General features: G+C 48.1%; 1 protein-coding gene across 1 annotated transcript in view; it reads left to right on the top strand.

Moving 5' to 3' along the window:
- The first annotated feature begins 6,884 nt into the window (after positions 1-6,884).
- Positions 6,885-20,040, top strand: part of FOXO1 (forkhead box O1) — a 63,259-nt gene continuing 50,103 nt past the window's right edge. The window contains exon 1 of the mRNA XM_084298087.1: positions 6,885-7,759. Coding sequence (XP_084154213.1) covers positions 7,070-7,759 — 690 coding nt within the window. The 5' untranslated portion in view covers positions 6,885-7,069. The remainder of the gene's footprint in view (positions 7,760-20,040) is intronic.

Here is a 20,040-nt window from a genome sequence, read left to right as displayed (position 1 = left end):
GCATCCTTGGGATCATCCTTGGGATCCCTGGCATCTTCATCCTTTTGACCTTGCAATGGTCAAAAAATGGATCACAGGAGTTCCGCACCAACATGTGAAAGAACTTCTTCATGGTGAGGGTGACGGAGCACTGGGACAGGCTGCCCAGGGAGGTTGTGGAGTCTCCTTCTCTAGAGATATTCAAGGCCTGTCTGGACGCCTACCTGGGCAGCCTGCTCTAGGGAGCCTGCCTTGGCAGGGGGGTTGGACCCGATGATCTCTTGAGGTCCCTTCCAACCCCTACAGTTCTGTGATTCTGCGATCCTTGGGCTTGTTCATCTTCTCAGAGACGGAGGTTGATACTTGGCCTTGCTGAAAGCACGAATAAGCACAGAGGCTACAGAGCTCCACAATTACTTCCAGCTCTCAATCTATTTACTACCCGATAAATGTCTGGAAGGCAGGCTGTGGAGAGGACTTGCTGCTTCGTGTGTGGATGTAGCCGGGGTGAGTCCTGTAAGAGGCACCCATGAAGACTGGCCAGCCTCCTGCAGAGCTTGCCTGTGGTCTGCGACGTTGCTCATTCAGCACCCTGGAGTATTCTCGTGGGTTCTTTATTTTGCAAAAGCTGCAATATGGGGGGCTTTGATACATTGATATCCTGCATCCTCTTTCTTCACGGACTGGCAGAGTTTGATCTCTCCTCATTTCTTGGTCATTTTCCTCCTTTCTATTTTTTTTTTCTTTTTTCTTTTTCCTTTTCCTCTCTTGTGGCTTATTCCCTGCGTTGTGCTTTCTTTTTATGATGTCCTTATCTCCCCCCACCCTTTCTTTTGTATCTTTTTTCTCTCTGCTCACCTTTTCCCTTCTCACCTTTCACTATGTTTCCTGTTTTCCAGCAGCTCTGGCATCCACTGGGGAGGATGCAGGGTCCTCTGCCCCAATGAACCGATCCCCTAGCATCAAAGAGGAGGTAATCAGAGTCCACAGTGCTGCCTGAGCCTGCACTTCCGTTCTCTTTCCCTCTCTCTTTCTCTCTCATGAGCTGCTTGAGCAGCCAGCGAGGTTGGTAGCCACAACTTGAGCAAAGAGTGAAAGTGGGTGGCTTTCAAGGAGCCACTGCTGATTTCTCTGCAGCTGCAGCAGCATTTCTGTAATGTGTGGGTGTGTGGATCCGAAGGGCCCCTTTGCACCTGATGCTCTTCTTTGCCTTGAGCCCCTTCCTAAAGCCCATCGATGATCCCTATCTCCTCCCTGGATGAGAAACAGCCAAGCTACCTCCTGCCATCTGCCTTCTTACTACTGCTGATGTGGCGTCAGCTCATCTGATCCTAGTCAAGGTTCACACTTCAGTACTTGGCAGGTGCAAAACTGAAACTGCTGGTTGCTCTTTCTATCTGTTTTCATGCTGGTATAGGGCGTGCTTCTGAGTTTAGGAAGAACCTGCTGCTGGGACCTCGCTGGTTTCAGTACTGTCTCCCTGCAGACCAGGGCTAAGCAAGGTTTGCATTTTCAGCACCAGATCTCAATGCACTTAAACCCGTTAATGAACAGGGTTGCAACAGACAGACTGTACTTATATAGGTTTCACAGAGGTAACCAAAAGTGCAGAACTACCATGAATTCACCCCAAGAGAGTACATCTGCTTGGATTGTCATTCTTCTGCTCTGGCCCCTTGGCCTCGCTGCATTTATGGCATGGGCAGTATTTGCATGGGATGTACCTTACCTATTGAGCATCCCATTCAAACACTGCCTTCTTTAATGTCTTAGTCACCAGCAGAGTAGGAATATATTCATGTATGTCAAAATACAGTCTTACTATTATTGTCTACCCATGCTTCCATCTATATAAATCTAGTATAAAATGTACATAATGATACCATGCATATGCATATGTGCAGCGTACACATAATGCACTGATTTGTATGCAGATACATTGTAATGCAGATACAAATATGCTTTTCAAGCGAGAATTCAACAATGGAGTAACGATTGTTTTTACGAGTGAGCCTTTATTATGCCACTGTCTCTGTGCTGATTCTGGAATATACATTATTTTTCTTGTTGATGACAGGTAGCTATCACTTTTCCAGTGAAATAAAGGAAAAGAAGATGAAATAGTTGTCAAGCATTGCATTGTGCTGTGCCATGAATTTTCCTTCACACAGGCTCAAGAGAAACCACTGAATTATACCGTAACTGTCAAACATCCTGTTTTTAGTTTGTTGCTCAAACACAATAAAATTATTTAATATACAAAAGCTATCACATGAAGCCAGTCAGTTTTTCCTCAAGCAATATATAAAGGAAAACAACAAACGAGAAAGGCACCTGAAAATGTTGAAACACTGACTGGAGGATGTGGGAGAATATTGTAATGGATCGTATTTACGACAAAACAGAAACCCAACACCCTGGAAAACATACGTGCTGCTCGAGCTGTGTTTACTTCCAGGCACATTGGCCTTTGCATAGGGGTGGGCCGGGTGATTCAGCTGAATCTGAAACCTGATAAACTCTTGCCTTCTGTTTTTACATTGCGCCCAGTGGTTGCACATGACACATTGAAAGCAGATAGAGCTGCTCAGACGCTACCTTTGGTATTTATTGTATTGATCCTGGTGAGGATCGTTTCTTGGGCACATTGCACTTCAGTCTTTCACCTCGGCGTGCGTGCACGTGGGTGTGAGATGATGCATACCGAAATGTTGGGTCCTGGGAGACTGGACTGCCGTAGACCTCAGGGAAGTTTTTGTGTCAGATATTTCATTCATCAGATATTGCCTTCCTCTTTGGCTTAAGAAATGTGGTAGCAGCTTGCGTTCCCCAATAACGTACACCTCATTTCAGCTCATTCAGTGAATAGGATTTCGTCCTAACACTAATACTTAGTCACAGTGCTGAGCCTGCTGGAGTTCAAGAAGTGTTGGACAATGCTCTCAGACACGTGGTCTGATTTTGGGGTGGTCCTGTGTGGAGCCAGGAGTTGGACTCAATGATCTTTGTGGGTCCCTTCCAACTCAGGATATTCTTATGGTTCTATGCTTCTAAAGCCATGCTCAGTAGGAATCTGAGCCGCATTAATCACAGCAAACAGTGAAGTTGTATTATTATTTATTTTCTTTGACTGGAAAAAAAACCACAACGTACACAAGGAAATTTAAATTCCAATTCCTGCAAACAATAAAACTTAGAAATGTTGTTTCCATGAAATCTTGTCTTCAAATCTTAATTGCTTCGTATTTTTGCAGATGATGAGAATGAAAGAGGTAAGAGCAACATCAAAGGGAATGGAGGAAAAAAAGCACAGTAAATATTTGTACTAGCAATTTGTAATAAAATCAGACTTATTTTTGCTAAACGTTTTATATATGTATAAAATTTATTTATTTCCTTGAAGCTAGAGTGGCCCAACCTGAGCAGTTGCTAGGTCTGTACCTGGATTTTGGGAGCCCACCCCCAGCAGCCCCATCTCCTGGCTTGGTGAGCTCAGTACCCTCTTTGCCCCTCTTTGGCAGCTCACTTTTTGCCCTGGTCATGGCTGCTGAGCCCTCCAGCCTCCGTGAAGGAGGCAGAAGTTGGCTGGAGGTGGTTCTTGCTGCCCAGGATTTCCACCTGTACATAGCAGAGACTGGGTAGCTTCAGGTACGCTAGAAACTATTTGGTGGAATGAATTTTTTTCAAGCCTAAGGACTGGGACTCAGTGGACCTGGATGCAAAGCCTGTTTCTGCACATGCATCTCTCTGTGGTGCCTGGTTATCCTGTTAGCCAAATGCTCTGGGGCATGGTCACTGTTGAATCCAGGTGGGCTGCAGCCCTTCTGGGGTGTATGGGGTCAGCAGTGTCTCCTGCCCATCACTTCTGGTTTGCATTGGTCAACCAGCCACTGAGGGAGCCTTGAAAATCCTGGGAATTTCAGGGGAATTAGTGGTTACACATTTTTCACATGCTAAAAAATGTGCTATAAAATCAGACACTGATGAGAGAGGGGGGAGGAAAAGGAAGGTGCTGAGCTCCCCAGTCCTTTGTCTGAAAGCCATCTTTCTCCCAACACAACAGCTCCTGTGATACCAGGCACAAAAATGACACTTCATCACGGCTTTTTGTTCTGTTAAAATGTCTGTGCTCTCTCTCTGTGCACATACATGTAGAGAAGGGAGCTGTACACAGAATATGAGTCTCGCAACTTCATGTAATCTCCTGCTGAATGTGATCAAAACCTCAGAAGGTGAATTATACATACAGTAGTAAAAAGACAGTGCAGATCCTTTATTTTGGCTGCCTCGAACCCAGAATATGAATAAGAGGCTATGCTTTTTTCCACTGATGATAAAAGGCAATCTTCAGGTCTTTCATTTGAAAAAATACAAGTTGATGCTAAGGATGATAGGAGAAATTGCATTGTAGAGGAGTAGAAAATGGGAGCAGGAGTAGGAGGAGAGAAATGAAAAGGTGGAGTGTAGGAGGAGGGCCGTGGGAGTACAAAATGAATTGTGGTGCATCCATCGGCATTTAGGCATTGTGGGAGATGAGATAAACTTAACGCTGTCATTTGTAGATGCAGTAAAATTTCTTGCACTGAGCCAGCGCCGTGCTGAGCTGTTTTGGAAGGAGGAAGCTCCCCTCCAGCAGCCAAATGGGACATTTGGTTTGTGGCAGGGTTTCCAGCGGGTGGTCAGCTGGGGACACAAAACCCCCTGCAACGCTCATCTTGCAGAATGAAACCTGCCACACTGTGAATCGCTCGGCCTGGCTTGCTGAGCAAAGGCAGCAATGTGAACACTCTGCCTTTACTGCTCCTCACCTTGCCAGCCCTCACCTCTCACTGCAGGCTGTTTTCTAACTGTATTTACTGCTGCAAGCAGGCGTGGGACCTGTGGCACAAGCGAGGGCCCCTCTGAGATGGGGAGGTGAGCAATGGCAACGTGATGCAGGGCCAAGAGGGAGCAAGGCAGTGCTTGCCCTGCACGAGGATGCTGAGCTGAGGACACTCCAGGGCTCACTGAAAGCCCATCACAGCAGCTTTCTTCCTGCTTGGCCCAGTTGGTGTCTTAGGAAAGCTATTTTTTTCAACATCTGTGTATACCAATAGAGGTCAGGGAATAACAGCTAGATTTCTGACCAGAGGAAAAAAAAAAAAAAAGCAAAAAAAAAAAAAAAAAAGCAATGAGCACAAGACCTAAAAAAAAAATCCTTTGAAGAAAGCCTGATTACAAATCCATTTCCTTCAGCAGGATGGGTGCCAGCCTGGCTCCTAGATTTTATTTTATTTTATTTTTTCAGATGCCAATGGCAGGAAAGTAAGAGAAAATGTTTCAGTACTCCCGGGCACTTCTTTTGCTTTGGCTCCCTTTTAAAGGTGCCTGATTGCCACATGCCATGGCTTCCCCTCATGCACACCTGCATCCTGTGGTCCCTGCTCCTCCTCATCACCGGGGTGCTCGCCTGGGCTGCAGGGCGACTGCAGTGGTGCTGGATAACGTCGTGGGACGAAGCTGTTCCTAGCTGAAACGTGGCATGCATGTTATTAGATTGATCAGGAACTATTTTGCTATTAAAAAAAATTAATATATATATATACATATAATTGCTATTACTATTTTTAAATCTCTGGGCTAAGCGATACAGACTTGTGGGCTGAATCCTCCATAGGGCTTGGACAATGTAGAAGCGGCTTTAAAGCAACGCAGCTCTGAGAACTGCCACGCAGCCAGCCTGTAATAACCAGGTTTGGCATCTGGGGAAAGAAACATGGCAAAAAAAGATGCTTTCAGATTCAATCAGTTACTCCACACATGTGCATACGTGTGCTGAGTACATAGCTGGGTGTCATCACGTGCCTTAAGAAGCGTTTTCATAACAGCGCGTGCATGCAGACGTACGACCTGGCACTAAGTTGCACGCCGTGGGCCTACGTCCAGTCTCATCCTCTCCCTCCTAGTGATTGTTCCGCATTTTTGGAAAAATATTGGTAGAGGCACAACGGGCTGCAGTTAAATAACACTTCCACTCGCTGCCTTGGTTCGGGGGGATGAGGAACGGGCCCTGGACGGGGACACCGAGTGCCATGGTGCGGGTTTTGGGGCTCCCCCAGCCTGTTGATAAAAGCCCTCTGCTACCGAAAACAAGGCAGATTTTCTACAGGGTTTGCCAGTTTGAGGAGAGGACTCCCATCCCTGAGCTCGCTTGTCCAGGTTGAGGGAACGTCTCAATTTCAATGGAAAGCTTCTGTGTCGCCTCGGACGCACCTCTGGGCGCTTCGGGGCTGGGCACAGGGGGGCAGCACGTCGCGGGGGCTCGTCCCGGACCCTGTACCGCTTTGGGGAGGGGGTACGAGCCTTGCGGGGGTGGAGTACGGACTGGGTTCCCCTGGAAGGAAATGAGTACGGGGCAGAAATGAGGCGCAGCCCGTCAAACCTTCGCGTGAGCCCACCCCGAAGCTCCGGCAGCCGCCCCGGGAGCGCGTCCAGCCCGGGGCTGCCCTGCGGGGACAGGGCCGGGGGGGCCGCGGCCACAGGAGGGGCGAGGGTCCCCTGGGGAGCCGTCCTGGGGACTTTCCCCGCACCAATCGCCCCCCCTCGGGCTCCGCACCTCGCCGGGACGGCACCGACTGCCGCCCCCTTCTCGAGCTGAAGGGCTGTCGCTCCCCGTCGAGGGGAGGGACCCCAAAATAAGCCCAAAACAACCCCAAAACACAGGCAAACACACACACACGGAGCCCCCCCCGGGAGCAGCCCGGGGGCACCGGCACCCTCCCGCCCCGCGGCGGGGGGCGGCGCGGCGCTGCCATTGGCGAGGCTCGGGCCGGTCCCTCCCCGCCGGGAGGAGGAGGAGGAGGAGGAGAGGAGGAGGAGGAGGAAGGCTGGAGGCGGGCCCGCGCGGGGCGGTCGCTCCAGTCGGTCGCTGCCGCCGCCGAGGAGCCGGGCAGGGCGGCGGGGCCGGAGCCGCGCCGGGAGTCGGCGGCCGCGCCGTCGGGGCCGCGCCGGGAGCCTGCATGGGGCGCTGAGCCGCCCCCACCCCAAAAACCCTCCCCCGACAACCCCAAAAGCCTCCGCCGAGCTCCCCGCTCCCGCTCCCGGCCCCGCCATGGCCGAGGCTCCGCAGCTGGTGGACATCGACCCCGACTTCGAGCCGCTGCCGCGGCCCCGCTCCTGCACCTGGCCCCTGCCGCGGCCGGACTTCAACCCCCCCAGCTCGGCCACCTCCAGCCCGGCTCCGTCCTGCGGCGGGGCAGGAGCAGGAGGAGCAGGAGCAGGAGGAGGAGGAGGAGGAGGAGGAGGTGGCGGGGGGCAGCCCGAGGGGGCGGCCGGCACCGCCGCAGCCGTCGCTGCCGCCGCCGCCGCCGCTGCCGCCGCCGCCTCGGGGGCGCTGGGCGCCGACTTCATCAGCAACCTCAGCCTGCTGGAGGAGAGCGAGGACTTCGGGCCGCTGCCCCCCGCCGGTCCCCCGGAGGCTGCCGCCTGCCGCTGCGGGGACTTCCCGGCGCCCGAGGCCGGCTGCCGCCTCCACCCGCCGGGGCCGGTGCCTCCGGTGCCTCCGGTGCCCCCCGCGGCCGTGGCCGGGCTGTCGCCGGGTCCCGTGGCCGGGCAGCCCCGCAAGAGCAGCTCGTCCCGCCGCAACGCCTGGGGCAACCTGTCCTACGCCGACCTCATCACCAAGGCCATCGAGAGCTCCCCCGAGAAGCGGCTCACCCTCTCGCAGATCTACGAGTGGATGGTCAAGAGCGTCCCTTACTTCAAGGACAAGGGAGACAGCAACAGCTCGGCCGGCTGGAAGGTGAGGGGAGGGCTGGGGGCACCGCCGGGACCCCCCCGAGGGGCTGGGGGGCTGCGGGGTGCTCGGCGCCGCACACGCCGGCTGCGCTGCCCGCCGCCCGCTTTGCAGCGTGCGTGTGCCTTTCGCATCTTATTTCATTTTTCCCCCCTCTTGTTTTAATTTATTTGGTCGTATTTCATTTTATTCTACCCTAACGTGTTTTATTTCATCTTATTTTTGTTTTATTTCGTCTGATTTTATTTACTTTTACTTATTTCATTTCGTCTCGTCTCGTTCCGTTTCACTTTTATCCCGCTCCGTTTCACTTTATCCCACCGCGCTTCATTTATTTTATTCCCAAAAGGAAGAGAGGGGGGGGGAAAAAAAAAAAAAAAAAGAAAAAAGAAAAAAAGAGCCGCTTCTGCCCTCCCCCCGCGGGGCTCGGCCGGGGCCGGGAGCGGAACGGGGGGGGGCCGGGGCTCGCCTCTCTCCGCCTTCCCCCCCCCTCTCCGCCCTGCCCCGCCGAAAGCAAAAGTTCACGCCGTGTCACGGCGCCGGCCCCGGGTACAGAGGATGGATTTTGGGGGATTTTGGGGGCTGCCAGTGTTGAGCCCCCCCCGTGCGGCGGGGTGCGAGGGGCGCTGCTCGCCCCCGGGACCGCCCGGCACCACTGGGGGGGGGACCCGGGGAGCTGGGGCAGAGGCAAACGGGGCAGGGGAAGGAGAAGGGGCAGGACAAGGGTTGCAGAAACACCGTGCGTTTAATGAGTAAGCTGGCTTTGCCTGGGTGGCTGTGCTGAAGTCGGCGTGCGGGAGCGGCTTTCCCATTAATTTGTGGGGTTTTGTGCGCTCCCGGGGCAGGGAGGACCGGTGGTGAGGAACCTGTTGGGCTGGGGGGGGTTCAGCGCTGCCCAGCTCGGCGACACTTTGCTTGGGGCTGGGCACCCACCGTGGTGGTGTCCACCCCCATCCCCGTGTCACCCCCATCCCCGTGTCACCCCCATCCCCCTACCACCACCCCCAGCCCCTCTTCTCCCCAGCCCCTACCCCAAATCCACCCACAACAGACCCAGAGCGCCCGCTTTTTCGGCACCCCGTTGTTGCGTGAGAGCGCTGTCAGAGCGAGCTCCCGCTGCCTGCACGAAGTCACAGCCTCCTCCTCCTCCTCCTCCTCCTCCTCCCTGCGAAGGATGGCAGCAAACGTGCAGGGTGCGTGTGCCGAACGTGGGATCGGCGTGTTGTGCTGCTGTGCTCCTGACTTGGCTCCAGTTGGGGCAGTCAGACTGCTGGTCGTTGAGTTTTGCTCGCCTCACCTTCTAGTATCTGTAATATTTGCATTTTTTTTTTTTCCAAGTCAAATCCTGCATTTATATAGATTTTTACATGCACAGCTAGGAGGGATTGTTACGTCAGATTTTCGTCAACGTCATGTTTTTACGGGGGGGGGCAGCACCCTGCTAGGGAAATGCAGATGGATCTGAAACTCGTTGTCAGCTGAAGGCTTTTAAGACTTTTAAAAAGTAATTTGTTAGTTCCTATCAATGTGTTTGACTAAAAAATTTAAAGGATAATTGTCTGAAGACATCTTTCATGAAAAAGGCTTAATAGGAGGGGAATGATTGATAACTGACAACTTTTAGATAAGGTAAATTGTCACCTGAAAACGCTGTTTTTTTTCCAGTGGTGTTTCAGTCTGTCAGAAATAAAGCAAGCTGCCTCGAGTGCCTTTGCAGAGTGAGTCGGAGAAAACTGAAAGGAAAACAAACAAAACTAAAATCAGAGCAGAGAACTCCCAAGTTCAAGCAGGCACATCGGGAACTCTGCTAGCTGCCTAACTTATTAGGTGTTTCTTATTTTATTGCTCCTCTTCCTGTGTTGCTTCAGCCACTGACAAGCCTTGCACACCTCCTCCTGGCAGAGTGGACACTGCCGATGCCTGTGCACCCACGCTGCGCTGCAGTGGGGAGAGCTGGTGCTGGCACAGTCCTGGGATGGCCGTACCCTGTGGCAGGACGCTGTAGGTACCCCAAAAACACACACGTGCAGCCTACACACTGCCCTCAGGCCTCTATATGGCCACATTATGGGTAGGCAGCTCAGAAAGCTGCTGTGTTGGATCGTGTTGGCCCCATGCTGCGTGGGTTTGGTGCTGTGGGTGCTGAGGTCGGAGCGGGGCTGGAGCTGGCCGCGGCCCCTCAGAGCCGGAGTATCACCGGGTCGGTGCCTGGGGTGTGTGGTGTGTGGGTGTTTTGCAGCCTGAGAAAGAAAATGTTTTGTTTTGCTTTGCTTTTTCCCTCCTAAATAAAGCTTCGTCTTGTTGGAGCCTGCGTATTTGTAAGTGTAAACAAGGCACCTTTCAGATTATACACAAACTCCATAAAATACACGAGGACTTGTAACAGAATGTGCACTTTATGCCTGGTGGCAGGGCTGCGTTCGTCACCCAGAAGTTGAGAGCTGCCTACTGTAATGCCTGTGAATCAGCACGGCCCCCACTTAATATCTGATGTTGAACTGCTTTTGCATTTTTTTGCTGAATAAAGAAGTTCAATGGTGTTGACATTATCTGGTGGGAGCTCGGAATAGTGTCCAAGTTCTTCTGAGCTGAAACTTTTAAGCGGAAATGTCATCTTAAATAAGGATGGTAAAGGTAGTAAGATAAAATTCTCACTGTTAGCTTACTGAAGTAGTTAAAACTGCTCTCAGCTGTATGTGCAAAATAGTTTACTCCAGACTTTCTCAGCACAAACTCTGATTTAAAAAAAAAAAAAAAACACAGCAAAACATCCAAAAAAACCCAGTTGAGCTCTGGGGGAGCAAGGGCTGCCCGCCCAGCAGCTGGGCCCTGCCAGACCTGCCGCAGGGGTGAACGTAGGCAAGTGCCGATAGCGAGCGGTGCTGCTCAGAGAAGGCTGAAGCAAGAACAAGATCTGTTTCCGAGATAACTAAGAAATTGTTGTGAAAGTTGCATGGAAGAATGAAACATTTGTCTCGTAGCAGTCAAGTGAAAGCGGTGTTTTCTTCTACCTGTGCGAGTGGGAGACTGTGCATGGGGCTTAGGGCAGTTTGCAGTCCCCAAATGGGATTCATCATGGCCGTAGATAACTTTTCCTTTGCTCAAATCTGATAACTTTTTGGCTGATCATCATAAGCAAGAAATGAAATGCCTTTGTGGCGGGTATATTTCATGATGTCTTTGCTTTACGTCAAAATGGTTGCGCTCTGCTGTGAAGGAGCCGTCAGAGTTAAACTTTCCTGAATGGCCTCAGGCTTTCAGCCTCCTATTGAAAATATGTTTAAACCACAACCTGTAGTATTATGTTGGCTACATGCAGTGACTGTTTGGACAGAGGTCTTCATTAAGCAGAAAACACAGGGTTTTGGTGGCTCCCATCTCAAGGTGGCCGCAGTGTTTGTTTTTCCCAGTGGCAGGTGTGAAGGCCGCACGTGCATTTACACCTCCTTGACTTCTAGTCCTGAGGAAACTCGATCACCCAAATTTATTTGTTGCCATTGCTGAAAGAGTGAGGATAGATGGTGTTGAGCTGCAGAAGGATGAATGGACGTAGGCCCGAGGACAAAACAGGTGTGGGGAAGGAGCCTCGGGTGCCTCACTGTGGCTCTGTGGTCTCCTCTCCAGTGAATTGACCTCCGTGCAAAATCGGTGCTGGGGCGTGGTATATCCAAGTCTAAAGCCGCACGTGTGTTATCGAGTATTGGGAGGCTCTGGGAAATCCAGAGTGATCTTCATGGCTGCCAAAAGCTTTTGGTTCTAGATAATTTAAATCAGAGAAATTTGTGTAGAGCTTAAGTAGCTGAAGAGGAAGAAGTAGATCTCAGGTTTTTATTGCACATTTCTATTTCGACGAGGAGATGTCACTTTAATTAAAGACTGCCTTGATGAATTGCTCGGTGTTCCCTCAGTGCTGGTTGCATACCTGCGGGTATTTAACTCTGTCCCAGCGTAGTAGATCAGATGCTTTCCTAGGAGGTTTGTGGACCCCTAGCGTTGTGTTACACATGCATACAACACACACGAGTGTGCATATAGGTATGTCCATGTGTTTGCTTTCCTATTTATGGGTTCTGCCAGGTAAATCCTCTCACAGCCATGCCTTTTTACATACGGCACTGGTTAGAGCCTCAGTACCTGGAAGATGCAGTTGTGTCTGCTCTGTGTGAGCTGCTGCAATCTCTCTTCCAGACCAGTTCCAGCCACTGCTCACCCAGCTGTGAGTTTTACTTTTGGTGACTCGTGTACCTGCTCGCTGCCACTATCAGTCCTCGGTGGCAGCCTTCACCGCCTGCCTCTGAGTCACCAGCCTGAATCCTGCTTAGTAAGGGAAAAGGTTCACGGCTGAAAGTTCACCTTAATCATTGCAAGGTGCCTGCACCCTCGTAACTAGTGATAAAGCTCCATGCTAACCCTTCATGGCTTGTTCCTTTTAAACTTAATTCTCTTTCTCCATCTATATTTGCCCTTTTTGATCTTAAACCTCACTTGAAGGATAAAGCCTGTTCTGTCCTTAGACCTGTGTGCTGCTGCCCCTGCTTTCAGGCTTGCGCTGCCTGGTGCGATGCATCCTGGCGATCCATCCCAGGTGGTTTTGAGCTTCCAGTCCAGGCCTTGAGTTATATGTTGACTATACTCTTAATTTTTTTTGCATGTCTTGTATTTGCTGTAACTGCTGCAATGCTTGTTCAGTTTCTTGTCTGGTTATGGGCAAGATTAAATGCCAAAAGAAAGCACCTGAGAGGCTTTGTGTACTGACACAGTGAGCTAAATCTTCCTGAAGTGACAGGCTTTGAATAAGTTCAACACAAAAACAAGGCAACTGGTCTCTTTGCCACTGTACTCCTTACGACATACTTGGCTCCAATGTTCTTAATGTCATTATTTCTTTTTTATTACATTACTTCACAAGGGGTCAGTGGAGTTGGTGGATTAGGGAATGGGCTTTTGCTGCCTGGGATAGAAAGGAGAAACAGCATGGTACAAGAGGATAAAGATGGTTAGGTGATTTTATTTTATTTATTTGTTTTATTAAATATAATAATCAACAATAAAGTAGGCAATTTATATAGATATAGTATATATTTTTAATAAGACTCCAGAAATGGTGTGCTCTTGAGATGTTTGTTCAGACCTTCTTCAATTTCCAAAGCATAATGCTACCTAAATATATGCCACTCTGTTTACACAACTGGTGAATATTTTGCAAAAAGAGTGCTCAGCTTTTGGAGCAGAAATGATGAGACATTTTGCAGCCACAGATTTGTGAAATATGTAGGGCTGTGGCCACAGCCTACAGAGATTCAAACTTCAGCCCCTTCTGCTTTGGGAGAAAGTTAGTGTTTGAAACAGGGATTTCTCATGGAAATGATTTTGTAACCTTGAGTAGTGAATTCTAAAGTAAGATAAATTAAAGGTACCCATTAAATAATTTGTTTTCCTCTTTCAGAAATATGTAAAAGATGGATACATTTACTTTATTGTTAATTCCTATGAAGAGAGAACTTCACATTCACTGTTGGTGGCTGCAGCTAAACTATAGTTAAGCGTATGGCAGTGCATTCCAATATTTTAATGAATTTTGTAGTGTTCTGTGTGTAAGTTTGGTGTGCCAAAGTGAGTTTTAAATACAGGGGAATACTGCTTTTCATAATGAAAGGCTGCACTACAGAAATGGATGAAGTGTGCAGGGCAGTCACATTTTGAAAAATGACATCTGTGCTGCTGCACAAAGCTTCAGCATGAATTACGTTCACTTCTGAGGCAAGTACTATTCACATTTAAGTTATTTCTAAATATATTTGTTGAATGTTACTCCTGTGTGTTCATCAAACAAAGCTGCTTCATTCCTATGCTTTAGTTTGTAATGTGCAAACATCTTCAGTTAGTGCAGCAGCTGTATTGTGCTGTTTCTTGGTAGGTCTCCGTTTCTACTGTAGGAGGTGGAGGAATAAAAAGAATGAAGTCAACTGCTTTACTGTGCTGATGATTATCTCAGACTAAGAACTTCATTAGGCCTTGTGATTGTGCTTAGATTTTGGTGGTGGCTGCTGATCTTTACCAAATAATATCTAAGGAGGTGAGCTTATTTAGTGTGGAAGCACTTCTGCAGTAAGTTGCAAAGGTTTAGTAGTGCTTTCCCTTGTGATACGTGGAGAGATACCAGAGGAGAAAAGTCTGAAAATCTGCTGGGACTCTGACAGCTGCTGCATCTTGCAGAAAGTTGCTGAAGAAGTATAGGGCCGCGCTCAATTTGCCCCAGGCAGCTTGTTGTTGCTCATGGCATCGACCATCGCTACATGGTATCAATGATGTTACAGTCCTGTTTGCAAACACTTCTTGTTCTAGAGTTAATTCAGCCTCAAGGTACAAGTCTTCTCTTGTTCTAGTGTTCGAAGGCAAATTTTTGGGAATGCTAGGAATCCACACAGCTGGAAATGCTCTCGGTCCTATTGCTGCTCCACGCCAGCGGGCCAGGGATGGCTGTGGTGGCAACTGAGCAGCCTGTGTTCCCCCGACGTGTTAACTGTGTGCTGGTGTGAGCCTGCGGGGCTCCTTTTGCTTTTTGTCAAGGCTGTTTCTGTGGTGTAGTTTAAGTTTTGAAGCCTGGCACATGCATAGTTGAGGGAACACAGCATGTCTGTGTGGGGCATACTCTAAAATAGCACCTATTCAGATTTGACTTTTGATTGATTGTCATTTTGATTGGTGCTCGCAAGCAGAGGTATCCTTTACCTATAGTGTTTGCTAACTAAATACCTTCTGCTACCTCTGCTTTGTAATATGCAAGAGCTCTTATAAAGAGCTCTTATTTTATAAAGAGCATCTTTATAGAGCTCTTATTTTATAAAGAGCATCTTTATTTTTTCTGAGTATCTGTCATTCAGAGGCCATTTCATGCCAGGCCTCCGTGCATCTCCTGCATCAGGATGTGAAAGGATGAAGGGGGCAGCACTCCGTGTCTTGCATGTTGGCATCTCCCTCTAAAAATGCTGGAGGCTTAATCCCCGGCGCTACATTTAATTTAGTTAGTACCAGAGTGAGATCTCTTAAATCACACCCAAAAATCAGGAAATTAAAAACTTTATGGAATGAGATGTGACTGGTGGTTGGGCCTCGCTGTTCTGCAGCACCGCTAATGCTGGAGAGGAGGAGGGCAGTGAGTGAGCACAGGTGCTTTTCACCCAGGGCTGTTCTGAAGTCTCCTAAACCTACTTTTCTACTTTTGTTGTTGTTGTTGTCCTTTTTGGCAATTACTGTGAGTGGGCAGCAGAGATGTTTTGCTTTTGCCTTTTTTTGGAAGGGGAACTCCGGAGCATTGGAGCACAGACATTCATTTTATGGGGAAAAATGAAAATGCAGATCGTATGCTTTTTATTTTTAATTTTTTTTTACTTCCTTAATAAGGACTGTTTGCATAGTTCAGAGAATGGACTTTAATTGTCCAAATGCTGTCTGCAGCAATGAAAAAGTCACAACTTCTTCAGTTTTCTTACACTTAACTCCAGAAACTGTGACGTGGGTGGAGTTTCACTTACCCATCACTGACTTTTCAAACTACGCAGTTAGATAAGACTGAAGCAACTCGCTATAAATGTGGTGACTTGTTAGACCGCATTTATTGTGCAAATGAGCTTACATCCTGCAAGATCAGCAGAAACGCTTAATGTTTGCCTGGCTGGAAATTAATTAAAGTTTGGCGACTGAAATTAAAGGAATGGATTTGTTGCCCATTGTGTTATACAGAGTTGCCTTTCAGTTCCCGTAATATGAATTAGCACGGTTGCAAATGGTTTTTGGCATGTGTGAGTTTCGGGTCCGAGCTGGTGCTGTCTTCTGGCATCTGTAGTGTTTTTAGATTGAAGCAAAACTCGTTTCGTCTTGGATGCTGTTCTGTAATGTGTGTTTGAATGTATCTGAGGCAGCTAACGGGAGTAAGGATATTAACAATCCAAAAATTTACTCCTGTGGTGATGGGGGGGCTGATTTGCCTGTAGCTTGCATTTGTTTGAAACCGATTCAAGTTAATATCCTAATTTGAATGTAATTGTTAGAATAAAAAATAAAGTACCTGTGCCGTACATATCTTGCACATATATTCAGATTTAAATTTTGATTGCCAAAAGCTTACAGACTGAGAAATCTTTGGTGTTTGCCAACTGAATTATATCTTATAGCGAGGCTTTGCAATATATAGAAACTCTTAATTAGGTATTCAAAAAATGAAGACGCTGTTATTCAGAGATGCTTCATAGCAGGCCTCCGCAGTTCTCCGCTGTCAGGATGTGAAAGGATTATCTGCTCTGTGCTCCCGTTTGCTGTTAATGTGTTGATTTCTCTTTCCAAAAATACTCTGTTCAAATGTGAACTTTCAAATTAGATGAAATTGTTTGCAGCCCCCACAGCCCCTTCTCCCAGAAAACCCAGCTCTGAAGGCATCCTGGTGGTGGGCCGAGGGAAGAGGGATTATTCCTGCTGTCGGAAGGCGTGAAGAGGTGGGGAGGTGCGAGCTGGCGGCTTTTGGGGAAAGCTTGGGGCCTGGCTGCTGCCCCAGCCCTGGCTGGATGCTGCTGTGTGGATTTCTGTGTGTGCTGGAGCCGTGATGCAGCGGCTGCTCCATGCCACAGACGAGCCTGTTGGAGTTGTCCCGCGAACACTCGCCTCCATCTGTCAGGCTGGTGTGCTGCTGTTCCTCTAGTTGTTCATGTGTGAGCAGGAGGAATGAAATCTCCTGTTACAGCAAGAAATATGTAGTAATTCACCATATATAACACTATCCAAAGATGTTAGGGTATGTATCCCTCAGCCTCTCAGGAGGATGCCCCACTGCTGCGTCTGTCTTTTGCTGAGGTGCTTCAGCTTCTGAGGTCCAGGCCAAGGAGAGCAAGGGTTGTGCTGAAGGGAAAGATCCATGCTGCAAATATTGTGTTTATTGATCATATTTTTGATGAAATATTGATCAAAAAATAAGTGGTTATTGACCAAATTCTCTCAGGTGTATTATTACTTTCCTCCAGGAAAGGTGAGGAGGGGCTCTTTATCAGGGCATGTAGTGATAGGACAAATCTACCTCATTTTTTAAGCCAAAAGAGGGTAGACTTAGATTAAACATACGGAGGAAATTCTTCGCACAAAGGGTGGTGAAGCACTGGCACAGGTTGCGCAGAGAAGTGGTGGATGCCCCATCCCTGGAGGTGTTCAAGGCCAGGCTGGATGGGGCTTTGGGCAACCTGGGCTGGTGGATGGCATCCATGCTCATGGCAAGGGTTTGGAACTAGATGGTCTTTAAGGTCTCTTGTAGTTATTTGTAGTGTTTCCATCCCTGACACCTCTGCTGCACTTGTCCTGCCTCTTCCCCACCTCTTGCGACTGAGCTCTGCTCTACTGATGCATCTGCAGGTCCAACAACAAGGCATTTGAAATTCAGGATGAGGACACAGCCTCATGTGTGATTGATCAAAATACGTTATGTAATCCAAACATAAATAAAATTGTACTAAATATTTTGTAGCTAGCTAGATAAATTTAGGGATTGATTAATATCTAGAAGCCTATAGCGCAGAAAGGAATACCAAAAACTCCCTTCCCCTCCCCAGTATAAATATATATATATATATATATATTGTTTTTTTCAGATGTGAAAACCCATAGTGTGACTGCATGTTTAAGTCAGACCAACTTACTTTTCTGTGTAGTTGTTATGGTGTCTTGGTCCTGCCATCCTTGGGCCAGCATTGAGGTGGAGCTGGAGGCACTCCTGCATGCAGGTGACACGATGCTTGGAAAACTCAGAGAGTGCCAGAGAGGGGTGAAGTCTTTAACTTTTGGTTGAAGTGGGATGATGAATTTTTTTTCCCCCCACCTTATTTTCCCTTCTTCCTTGAGGAATATGTGCAGCCTCTGAGGAGAACTGCACTGTCAGATTTTTATGGCCCTTTGTTGCAAGAGCTGAACATTTCCTAATACAACATGAGTGCATATTCCAGCTAGCGGAGCAGCAATACTGGTCTAGGGTCTGGTCTTTGGTGCTGCTGGTGCATTATGCCCTTGTCCACAAATGTAGTAAATCCATAAATGTGCTGCTGAAATAAATGGCAGGAGAGGAGGTTAAGGCAGTATTTTAAAATGCAGCCTGTTGCAATTGATTTTTGAGAAATAAGTAGATGCTATCTTAATGCAGAGTGCTCCGTGCTTGTTAGGAAACTTGAGTCGCTCTTGAATAATCCAGTTTGTTTAGTCTATGAAAACCTGATACTGCACTCTTGCCTACTTCTTCTTTACAGTTCTATGGCAATTACATAGCAATAAGCATTAAAAGGAGAAACCATAATCTTCTCTGCTTGCAGTCCAAGCCAACACCAGTCATCTGCTGATGCTATGAAGTCATCCTTTGCTTTGAGGTTGCTCCCTGAAGCCTTGCTCCAGATGTCTGCTCCAGGTGAGCAGTTGTGTTTTACTCCCAGTGTGTCCAAGCCCTCTGCAGGGCATCCTTCTGGGGCTGGCCCACGGTGGAGGAGAGGAATTCTGCAAAGTTCCTCCTGCCATTTGATAGTCCTCCCTGCTTCCCCATTCTGGAACACTGGAACAAAAATGAAGATGTAAATGAATTTGCAATTATTGCACAACCGGGTTATGCAATGAGGCTGACGTGTAGGGCATACACATGTAGAAAACGCCTGCTTGAAGAGATGGCATTAAGTGCAGTTTCACCACCTTCTACCCAGAGATGAGGCTAACTGTGTTATTGGCTTCACCCCCTCCTTGGTTAACCTGAGTATTAAAGCACACAAAATATTCTGCTTCTGTTGGTTGAGACATATTGTTGATGGAGCAAAAAATAAATTAGTTCTTATGGACTGTTTATTTTGGAAGGGCTTTTTTAGCTTGGGGCCCGGAGTCCAGGCAATTAACGTTGCAGTAGTCGATCCTGGGGACGTGTGCTGCACAGCAGTGAATTTTCGTACTGTCAGCATAGTCTAAAGCATCTCCTAAGTGCATGGGGATTTTTTCTAAATGAGGGATGGAGTTTCAGTCAGAGACATTGTATCCAACAGGTCTGTGAGTGAGCCCTCATCTGGGAACTACATTTGTTATTTCCTATGTTTTAGTATTTCTCTGGAAGAAGTCACACCGCTGGCTCCAGCCCTTCGTGTGAAGGAGGGGGATGGATGGCAGGGTGCTGTAACTGCATTTTTGGGGCAGGCTGGTTGGTGAGGCTTTCTTGACACCGATTGTGACACTTGTGTCCCATCCCTGGTGAAAGCAGAACGATACCACAGAAGCGTGCCTTGAGCAGATCTGTGTTCAGCTTCTGGGCTGGTGTAAATTCTTATCCCAGCTATCCCAACCTGCCAGAAATGACTGGTGCTGTTGTTAGTATGATGTACTGTGGCTCCTGGCTTGAGTTTCATTGTACTTTTTTACTTCTCTGTGGGAAAACAACCTCTCCCCCCTGCCCACCCCTCAGTTGCCTCCCTTCTTGCCCCTGTCTGCATTAACTCCTGAGAGGCGCAACAAGTACGTGGTATCTCCATACGCAACGCTTATTGCTGATTGAAAGAAAAATTCTGCAAAATAAGCAAGTAGACTGACCTGATGACTCCTCATGACAACAGCCTAGTTGAAGTTAACATGCAGAATATTTTTATCCTAGTTTACTCCTTGGAGGCTAATAGAGGGAATGCTGCTAGAGTAATTTTAAGATGAATCATGCCATCTGCCATGCACGGTTTGCTGTTTCAGCAGTAGAGGAGCAGAGGGAATACATACATACGGTGGTCTGAAACAGCATGTTTGCTTTCACTGTAAAACTAATTTGAATTTCAGAGCTTTTTTTTTCTCCTTTTTTTTTTTTTTTTTTTCCCTTGCAGGCATTTCGTATCCCCTGCTTTGGTTATCAGTTTAGCACATGGCTCCAGCACTGATACTGCTCTGTTGGATGGTCAGTGCCAAATTTTGCAGCCTCTTTGTTCTGCTGAGACTTGGAAGGCACACCTGATCTGGCTTGCTAGTATCTTGAAGTGGACCACTGCGAAGTCCTTTTTTGAAAATACAGTGCAAATGTTGACCCATGGGACTGCCAAACGGAGCCAGATGTAATTTGCACCCCATTTAAAAAAGAAAAAAAGTAGGAGTAGTAGTAGTACTACTAATATTAATAGTAATATTAATAACAATGAAGTTGTAGACATATTGACCTGGAGAAGGTAGCCTGGCAGTGTACTAAGGAGGATCACCTGTGGTCTGAATTTTGTATGTCTGATGCTAAGACTTGTTCTTCCAGGAGCTCT

The sequence above is a fragment of the Netta rufina genome (genome assembly GCF_964035555.1).
Source record: "Netta rufina genome assembly, chromosome: 1".
NCBI lineage: Eukaryota > Metazoa > Chordata > Aves > Anseriformes > Anatidae > Netta > Netta rufina.
The sequence above is the reverse complement of the archived record's forward strand: the minus strand, read 5'-3'. Positions and strand labels throughout refer to the sequence as shown.